Consider the following 10,721-nt stretch of genomic DNA (forward strand, 5'->3'; position numbering starts at 1 on the left):
TGGGGGGGGAATCTAATTGGATTACATCCAAATTTCCTAGGCAAATTAAAAAATTACAGCCATAGAATTAAGCTCAAAGAGAATGCCAAACCAGTTGTGCAGAAATTAAGAAATGTTCCCATTGGTATACACGAGGAGTTGAGAAATAGTTTGGAAGAATTGGTGAAGGAGGGTGTCATTGAGGAAGTGGAGTCATCTGAATGGGTTTCTCCCATTGTTTTGGCTCATAAACCAGATAAATCGTTGAGGTTATGTGTTGACCCGAGGGCTTTGAATGCTAATATCATAGTTAATTGCCATCCCCTACCAAAATGTAATGAAGTTGTTAGCATGCTTGAAGGAGCGAAGATATTCTCTACGTTGGATCTGAGGTCAGCCTCTCACCAGATTGAACTCACAGAAGACTCTCGTCATCTCACTGCATTCATCACGCTTCAGGGTCTATATCAATTTAAACGTATGCTGTTTGGATTAGCATCAGCGGCATCTGTGTTCCAGAGGGCAATGTTTATAATGTTTAAAGAAATTGATAGGTTTGTTAAGTGTTTCCAGGATGATGTCTTAATTTATTCTAAAAACGACCAGGAACACAGAGACCATCTGGAAAAAGTGTGCGAGGTATTCAATAGGAATGGACTAACTCTGAAGCTTAAAAAATTACATTTTTTTGCAGAGTCTGTCCAGTATTTGGGGCACACCATCTCAGGGGACGGGGTTGTGCCAAAAAGTTCTCTGGTTAAAGCAATAGTGGATGCACCTATGCCTGACAATTGTGAAAAGCTTTTATCCTTTGCAGGGTTACGTGAATACTACAGCAAATTTATTGAGAATTTTGCGACTAAAATGGAACCTTTAAGAGAGTTAACCCATAAAAATGTGGAGTTTGAGTGGTCGGATAGGCAAGAACGTGCATTTGAGACTATAAAAAAGGAAATTGTGTGTGCACCTACCCTCAGACCTTTCAATATGAAAGCTCTGTGTATCGTGACAGTGGATGCCAGTATGTATGGTATTGGAGGTGTTTTGTCACAAAAATTTGGAAAAGGTGAATGGAATGTTACATTTGCTTCTCGCACTTTGAATGATGCGGAGAGGCGGTATGCAGTTATCGAGAAGGAGTTGGTTGCATGTGTTTGGGCAATAGAGCATTTTCGCAACTACATATGGGGCTCACGGTTTGTACTTCGTACTGATCACAAGCCACTTGTGGGCATTTTATCCCCTGGTGGTGGCTGGAATGCAACTGCTCAGATTTCAAGATTGGTATCGAGACTGCAGGAATATTCTTTTGACGTTGAGTATGTGCCTGGTAAAAGCAATTCAGTGGCAGATTGTTTGTCACATCTACCTCAAGCAGCCCCTGTTAAGCCAGATAGAGGTGAGACAGTAGATTTGGATATTGTTTCGGTAGTGTCTGAATTCATTGCTAAACAGTTTAAATCTGTGGAGGAGAAGGAATGGTTTGAAAAAGATCAAGAGGACTCTGTGTCACAACAAGTCAAAGGTTATGTGAAATTGGGTTGGCCAAGGAAGGAAAAGATATTAGAAGAGGTGGCTCCTTTCTTTAAGATAAGAGAGGAGTTGGAAATTGAGAAGGATCTTTTATTTAAGAAGGGGAAATGTATTCCACCTATGGGCATGCAATCGGTGAATTTAAGTTTGGCCCATCTTGGTCACCCAGGAATGTCGTCCATGAAAAAATTGATACGTACCTCTTTTTGGTGGCCTGGTATGGATAAAATGGCAGAGAGGACGGTTAGGGAGTATAGTGTATGTATTAACGCTGAAAAAATGCTGAAGACCGTGCCTGCACCTTTGCGTCCTGTACCATGGCCAGATTCCCCACGACAAAAATTAGGATTGGATATTTCTGGTCCATTCTCGTTTCTACCTCATGAAGCAAGGTTTGCCTTGGTGCTTGTTGATTACCATTCCAAGTGGCCAGAAGTAAAGTTAGTTCCGCAAGTGACCTTGAGTGTGGTCATTGAATTCCTTAAGGAAGTATTTGCAAAGGAAGGGTATCCTGAGATTCTTGTAACTGATAATGGGGTTCAACTGGTTTTGAAAGAGATGCAAAGTTTCCTTAAGTACTGCAACATCAAATATGTGACCACCTCTTTGTATGAACCACAAGAGAATGGTCAGGTGGAGAGGTTTAATCGCGTACTTAAAGAATGTATTAGTTGGGCATGGAGTTTTGGAGGAGCTTGGAAGGAGAAGGTAAGGGAGAAGTTGTGGTATTACCGTATTACCCCACATAGCACCACAGGGGTCAGTCCATTTAGATTGTTAAGAGGTAGAGATCCTGTGTCTAAGCTTTGTCCCTGGTGGTTCAAAAAGATATGTGGTAAAGGTAATTGTGTGCTTGATATTGAGAGAGTTAAAGATTACGTGATGTCAAAACAGGAAAAGAGCAAGGAATCATATGATAGGAAGTGGAAGGTGAGAGAGCCTACATGAATTGTAGGTGATTGGGTCAGGGTAAGAAAGCCAGGTTTTATAAGAAAAGACATGCCTAAGTTTGGAAGAGCCATGAAGGTTGTAAAGGTGTTCAATAAGAAGGCAGTTACACAGGATGGCAGAGTTTGGAATGTTAACAGACTAGCAAGGTGTCCTCCTGGAAAAGGTGGTAAGTTGGATCTTACGGGTTCGGGGTCCATTGTGAGTGGGAGATTTGTAGAACCCGTTGATGCGGATGCGATTGATGGTGGTGCTAGTGATTGATGAAGAAGAATGTTTTGTTGAGACTGATAGTTCTGTGTACAATAGAGATTGGGAGAGCAATGATAGCAATGGAAGGAGTGGTATGGATGAAGGTGTTTAAGGTGATTCTATTGCATCAAGAGTGAAGTTTGATGGGCGTATTAGACAGAGATATTCACGGTTAGTTGATTATGTGTAGTTATTTATGCCATTCCTCTTTGTTCTTGGTATATATCTTTATATTTATTAATTTCTCTTTATGTGGTTACTCCATTTGTTATTTTGTCAAGGGGGTAAATGTGTTGTATTCTGTTGTTATGTTCCTTGGCGGTCACTTTACGGAATGTATAAATGGAATGTAAATACGTGGGGATTGGGAATGGAATGTGAGGGTGGAATGGGCTGGCGACTTTTACGTTGGACGCTGTAGAAACAAGATGCTTTTGGCTGCACAGAAAAAAATCTATAAAATCTACCTCGTTCCTGCGTCCTGCATATTACAGAAACCCAACAGAGTTCAAAGGAAGACAGTGGTATCAGGGTATCCGTCGAGCTTGAGACAGATATTGCCTTCTGCACAAAGTGGGATCTGGGGTCCAGCTGATTTAAAATTGGGAGGTTTTCCAGATGCAGGGATCCAGGAGTAAGAAGAATCAAAAATGGAAGTTGCAGTGGGCGGTTGTCAGTGGTGAGAGTGTGAAGAGTCAGTAATATGAGCTTGCATGTGTGATTGAGTCATGTAGGTGTAGGGGCACAGACGTTAACAGACCTGAAGGACACTTAGAAAGTATATGGTGACCATCAGGGAGGCAGTCATGGTGGTGCCAGCAATCGCTCCAAGGAGATTAAAGGAGTTTAGATTGGGGAGGCTGTGGCCTGATTAGGAAATTTGAAGGGGGAAATATAACAGCCTAATAAAGTACATCAGCACTAGAGAGTTGATGAAGTTTTTAAATGCATCGCATGCGAAGCCAGACGCTTTATTGCTGTTCCTCTATCTGAGTGTGTTTGCAGCACTCTACGTGTGTGTACATGTGTTAGGAGTCACAGTGCATGTATGTGTTTTCCAAGGTTCATTTAGAGCTGGCACCATGTGCAGGAATCTCCCACCCTGGCTCCCAGAATGTCCTGTTTTGTTCTTACCCTCGTTCTCTCTGCTGATGATCTCAAAAACATCCAAGCTCTTGCCTTCAGGTCGGTGTTCTGCATCTGGAAGTTAAGGCACATTTCCATTCCACATCAGTACTGAACCTGTTGGCCACATACACATTTCACACACACTAATGAGAGAATATCATGTTACTTACCATGATGTGCCTTTGGCTTGTCAAAGAAAACCTGCAGAAGGAAAGGTTTTAAATGTTTCATTACTAGGATGTGTTCCAATTATTTCTTTGATGTATTAGAAACAAATCTTGCAAACATCAAACAACTTATTTGAATGATCAGATGGTGGCATCAGGTCTGTCTGCCAACTACACAAAGCATATACATTGTTAATGTACCTCTACTATCTACGCACTACACCAAGAAGGTACCCATGTGTGCACAGTTTACACAGGTCATGGAAGGCATAAATGCACCAGAACAATCTACACATTGTACATAGAGAGTAAGTACACCAGCACCATCTGCACACTGGGAGAAAGGCGTTGACATTTATACACACAGTGCAGGACATGTAACTGCACTTGTGCCACATAAAATATACAAGGACTGGTGTAAATGAGATAATTTTAACCCTGTATAGATTCATTTCGTCCCTTTCAGGACACACAAGGTGAGTACAAGTGTGCTGCTCTCCTGACCAGAATTCAATCAGGGCCACACTTGGGGAGCTAGATGTGCTGCGGGTCTAAATAATACAGGTATCAGACCTCACACCTGACCAAGGGCACACCTAGTTAAACACAAATCAGAGTACTTATGTGTTGAAGGTCTCCCTAAACAGTTACTGCCCTCACCAGTACAAGTGCACAGTGTGGCTCTATTGAGAGGCTTTACCTGCACACAGACCTACATACCATTGTGAATGAGTCTCTCACCTGTGCAGCTGCACCCAGACTGAATTCCAAAAGAGTCTTTACATGCTGCAAATCTCTATATCACTGTTACTGCTTCTCCCACATCTACAGGTGCACTCAGATTGATTTATAGATGTGCACATCTATAAATCACTGTTACTGCTCTGTCCAAATGAAGAGGTGCACGTGGGGTGAGGCACGACAGTACCTTTAGCTGTGCACATCTATAAAGCACTGTCACTCTCTGTCCACATGTACAGGTGCACCCAGGGTGCCGATGACAGATTTTACCTGTTCACATCGATAAATCACTGTTACTGCTAATCCCAAGTGCACAGGTGCACTAGGGGTGCGGCTTGGGAGGGACTTTACTCGTGCACATCTATAAATCACTGTTACTGCTCCTCCCTCATGTACAGGGGTACTAGGGGTGAGGTAAAAGAGGACTTTACCTGTGCACATCTATAAATCACTGTTTCTGCTGCTCTTAAATGTACAGGTGCACTAGGGGTGAGGCACGACAGAGGCTTTACTTGTGCACATCTATAAAGCAATGTTACTGCTCCTCTCACATGTACAGGTGCACTCAGGGTGAAGCACGGCAGGGGCTTTACCTGTGCACATCTACAGATCACTGTTACTGCTCCTCCCACATGTACAGGTGCACTCTGAGTGAGGAACGACAGAGGCCTTACCTGTGCACATTTATAAATCACTGTTACTGCTCCTCCCACATGTAAAGGTGCACTCAGGGTGAGGCACAGCAGGGGCTTTACCTGTGCACATCTATAGATCACTGTTACTGCTTCGTCCACATGTGAAGGTGCAGGTGGGGTAGGGCATGACAGAGCCTTTACCTGTGCACATCTATACGTCACTGTCACTGCTCCTCCCACATGTACAGGTGTACTCTGAGTGAGGCACGACAGAGGCCTTACCTGTGCACATCTATAAATCACTGTTACTGCTCCTCTCACATGTACAGGTGCACTCTGAGAGAGGCACGACAGAGGCCTTACCTGTGCACATCTATAAATCACTGTTACTGCTCCTCTCACATGTACAGGTGCACTCTGAGTGAGGCACAACAGAGGCCTTACCTGTGCACATCTATAAATAACTGTTACTGCTCCTCTCACATGTACAGGTGCACTCTGAGTGAGGCACGACAGAGGCCTTACCTGTGCACATCTATAAATAACTGTTACTGCTCCTCTCACATGTACAGGTGCACTCTGAGTGAGGCACGACAGAGGCCTTACCTGTGCACATCTATAAATCACTGTTACTGCTCCTCCCACATGTACAGGTGCACTCTGAGTGAGGCACGACAGAGGGCTTACCTGTGCACATCTATAAATAACTGCTACTGCTCCTCTCACATGTACAAGTGCCCTCTGAGTGAGGCACGACAGAGGTCTTACCTGTGCACATCTACAAATCACTGCTACTGCTCCTCTCACATGTACAGGTGCACTCTGAGTGAGGCGCGACAGAGGCCTTACCTGTGCACATCTAAAAATCACTGTTACTGCTCCTTTCACTTGTACAGGTGCACTCTGAGTGAGGCACGACATAAGCCTTAGCTGTGCACATCTATAAATAACTGCTACTGCTCCTCTCACATGTACAGGTGCACTCTGAGTGAGGCACCACAGAGGCCTTACCTGTGCACATCTATACGTCACTGTTACTGCTCCTCCCACATGTACAGGTGCACTCTGAGTGAAGCACGACAGAGGCCTTACCTGTGCACATATATAAATCACTGTTACTGCTCCTCTCACATGTACAGGTGCACTCTGAGTGAAGCACGACAGAGGCATCACCTGTGCACATCTATAGATCACTGTTACTGCTCCTCGCACATGTACAGGTGCACTCTGAGTGAGGCACGACAGAGGCCTCACCTGTGGACATCTATAAATCACTGTTACTGCTCCTCTCACTGTTACTGCTCCTCTCACATGTACAGGTGCACTCTGAGTGAGACACGACACTGGCCTCACCTGTGCACATCTATAGATCACTGTTACTGCTCCTCCCACATGTACAGGTGCATTCTGAGTGAGGCGCGGCTGAGGGGCTTTACCTGTGCACATCTAAAAATCACTGTTACTGTTCCTTTCACATGTACAGGTGCACTCTGAGTGAGGCACGACAGAAGCCTCACCTGTGCACATCTAAAAATCACTGTTACTGTTCCTTTCACATGTACAGGTGCACTCTGAGTGAGGCACGACAGAAGCCTTACCTGTGCACATCTATAAATAACTGCTACTGCTCCTCTCACATGTACAGGTGCACTCTGAGTGAAGCACGACAGAGGCATCACCTGTGCACATCTATAGATCACTGTTACTGCTCCTCGCACATGTACAGGTGCACTCTGAGTGAGGCACGACAGAGGCCTCACCTGTGGACATCTATAAATCACTGTTACTGCCCCTCTCAAATGTACACGTGCACTCTGAGTGAGACCCGACACTGGCCTCACCTGTGCACATCTATAGATCACTTTTACTGCTACTCCCACATGTACAGGTGCACTCTGAGCGAGGCGCGGCTGAGGGGCTTTACCTGTGCACATTTATAGGTCACTGTTACTGTTCCTCTCACATGTACAGGTTCACTCACGATGAATCACAACAAACGTTTCACCTGTGCACATCACTGTTAGTGCAGTTTTTGCCTCTACAAGTCCACTTACAATGAGACACAGCTGTGATTCTGTACCTGCACACAGGTCCAACTCTTTTTGTGAGTCCGTTCTCTTACCTGTACAGGTGCACTCACAGTGACACTCTCCTGAGATGCTTTACCTGTGTACCTGTCTATAGAACACTGCACTGCAGTGTTCACCTCTTCAGGGGCACTCTCCCTAGACACTCCAAGGTGTTTATATGCTGCAAGTCTCTATAATTTTATAACCCCATCTTTTGCCCTGTACATGTGCACTCACAGTGTTACTTCCCCTCTCCCTTATACAGGTGCACTCACAGAGATACACACCTGGGACATGTACTTGCACTCAGATCAATATAGCTCTGTGACTTCCCCTCTCCCCTATGCGGGTGCACTCGCAGAGATACACACCTGGGACAGGTACTTACAAACAGATCAATATAACTCTGTCTTTCCCTCTTTGGTATACAGATACACTCACAGAGATATACACCTGGGAAATGTAGTTACAAACAGATCAATTTAGCTCTGTTCTCTCCCTCTCCCATGTACAGGTGCACTCCAGGGAGCCTGCACTTACACCTGGGTGAATATACCTGGGCATGCGCACAGCTCTTTATCACCCTGCTGAAAGTGGTCTCACCTGCACAGGTAAGCTCCAGCAGGTGCTCAGCAGACACACTGCGGCCAGGACCCACATTCTTCTGTCCATCCTCGGGTTCTGGGCAGTGCTCAGGTCACCAGCGGACAATGTTTCTTCCTTCAGGTCGATGCTCTGTTGACCCCAGACCGAACCCTTATATACCTTAGAGAGGATGAACATCCTCCAATCAGCTCTCAGGACGAAGGATGACGCGAGCTTCTGCAAGGTGTGTCTGTGCAGGAAGGGATGCCCGGGGCCTCTTCTAAGGTAGTGAACCCCAAGATAATATGCAGCGTTTTAGTGTGGAAAATGTTTTTTGCTACAGACCCTACACCGTGAAAAGAGATTAGATTATGTCACACAGACGCTGCTTATTCTTTCTGCAAGGAGGTTGAGTCTGTGATTGGATACAGGCGCCCATCCCAGTGTTTGGCTCCTTGACCAACACCCAGAGTCCTCGAGGCACTACATGGCGAGGAGCGGAGAAAATCGCCTATGAAGCGAGAAGAGCTCGGGCTGTCGTCCATCAGAGGAATATATTGCATTTATTGAAACAAACTGCAATTTAAGTTTACAGTTCTGCAGATAGATATAAATTGAGCAAACAGAGTTGGGTGGGGGTTGATGAATGGATGGATGGACGGAAAGGTGGATAGGGCTGCGTGGGTAGGTGAGTAGGGTGTGTGGATGGACGGATGGACAAAGGAAGGAAGGACAAAGGGAGATGAATAGGTTGTATGGATGGATGGAGGCTGGATAAAAGGACGGACGGATGGATGGATGAAAGGACGGACGGATGGATGAACAAAGAGACAGACGGACTCAGCGAGCAGAGTGACAGCTAGATATATGCATTCAAGCAGTTAGAAGAATAAATGAGGGGGCTCGTTTTATCTGTTGAACTTGTCCCTGCCTCGGTCTCCTCATCATTCTGCTTCTCTTTCTGCCCATGTCTGCCTTCTCTACCTCTCTCTGCCCTCCTGTCTGCCCACCATTTTACCCACGTGCCTGTCCCATTCTACTTCTCTTTCTGCCCATGTCTGCCTTCTCCACCTCTCTGCCCTCCTGTCTGCCCACCATTTTACCCACGTGCCTGCCCATTCTACTTCTCTTTCTGTCCATGTCTGCCTTCTCTACCTCTCTCTGCCCTCCTGTCTGCCCATCATTTTACCCACGTGCCTGCCCATTCTACTTCTCTTTCTGTCCATGTCTGCCTCCTCCGCCTCTCTCTGCCCACCATTTTATACACGTGCCTGTCCCATTCTACTTCTCTTTCTGCCCATGTCTGCCTTCCCTACCTCTCTGCCCTCCTGTCTACCCATCATTTTACCCACGTGCCATCCATGGGAAAAGAAGGAAGAATTCAGAAAGTCTGTTGTGGGTGGAAACACACTTTGGACTTCCCTGTGACTATTGAGACGCCCCTCCAGACAGGGGGTTGCATTTACTAAGGGCTACCTTGTAATGGGACGGGAAGGACTGTGTGGGTCACGTTATTTATTAATCTCAGGTATCAGGTATTATAAATCTAGTATGAACATGCACACTGCCAAGACTAGGAATGAACAGTATCTGTCATCTTGCACTTTCTACAAGAGTCAAGAAGTTACTGTGATTCATCGTCCACAGAGTGCAAAGTGATAGATCTTGAGGCAGAGAGAAAATATACACAATTCTCCCTAAAATGCTGGAAAAATATACATAAATTTAATAAGAGGTAATGGGTAGTGCACAACAATAAAGGCTACTACTTACCCATATCTAACACCTTAACCCAGAATAAAGTAAAATGCAGAACGCAGCCAAGCTGTGCTAAAAACGACCTGACTGCCTTTTACCTTTGGTAAGCACAGCCATTAGTCAGTCACATACTGATTACCGCATGTTCCTCACGGCACAATATGTAACTAATTATTTTAAACTTATAACTTTAACACTACGTACACTATTCACACTTGCCATCAAAATTACCATTTACACCTCACAATCTATGTTCTTGGCATATTACATCTCTATCCGTTCACACACTTGCATGCTATGTCTTTTTCAATTACGGCACTCCACTCTATGCCACTCCACTCCTCACTAGCACAATCTGCGTCACTCCACTAGACGTCAGTCCAGTATATGCCACTCCATTCTAAACGAAACCACTGTACATCACTCCACTCTTCTCCAGTCCACTCTAAGCCACTCCACTCTACTAGGGGTGTGCATGAAGCTCTGGTCTGCGGGTGGATCTAAAGGAGTTTCTGGAACTTTACGCCAGGGTCGTAGGCAGGGAAAGAAAGCCACAGTTTCAGGCCTCTTGTGCACCGGCCTGCTCTGTGTGCATCTGAAACGGCAGCTTTCACTGTCTATGGCCCTCTCCTGAATGCGCCCACTCTCGGAAGCGCTACGCAGGGTCGGGCCAGGCAGACCAGGCGCAACCCTGCTTAGCGCTTCCAAGATCAGGCACATTCAGGACTCGCGGGTCATGGAACTCCACCTCTGCGGAATTCCACAGAGTTTATTTTCAACTCCTCGGAGTTCCAGAGAGTCAGACTCCATAAACTTCACCCAAGCCTAAATCCTACACCACTCCACTGTTCTATGTTACACTCTTCGCCACTCCATTCTATCACACTCCAAGTCTATGCCACTCAAGTCTACAACCGTCCACTCTT

The 10,721-nt window shown here is 45.6% G+C and overlaps 1 protein-coding gene across 1 annotated transcript in view; it reads right to left on the minus strand.

The window, feature by feature from the left end:
- Window positions 1-8,178, minus strand: part of LOC138283731 (astacin-like metalloendopeptidase) — a 34,386-nt gene extending 26,208 nt beyond the window's left edge. Inside the window, exons 1-3 of the mRNA XM_069221776.1 lie at window positions 8,056-8,178; window positions 4,011-4,041; window positions 3,847-3,912 (exon numbers count right to left, since the gene is read on the minus strand). Of these exons, the coding sequence (XP_069077877.1) occupies window positions 3,847-3,912; window positions 4,011-4,041; window positions 8,056-8,124 (166 nt within the window). The 5' untranslated portion in view covers window positions 8,125-8,178. The remainder of the gene's footprint in view (window positions 1-3,846; window positions 3,913-4,010; window positions 4,042-8,055) is intronic.
- Between the last annotated feature and the right edge of the window lie 2,543 nt (window positions 8,179-10,721).

This window comes from Pleurodeles waltl, chromosome 3_1 (genome assembly GCF_031143425.1).
Source record: "Pleurodeles waltl isolate 20211129_DDA chromosome 3_1, aPleWal1.hap1.20221129, whole genome shotgun sequence".
NCBI lineage: Eukaryota > Metazoa > Chordata > Amphibia > Caudata > Salamandridae > Pleurodeles > Pleurodeles waltl.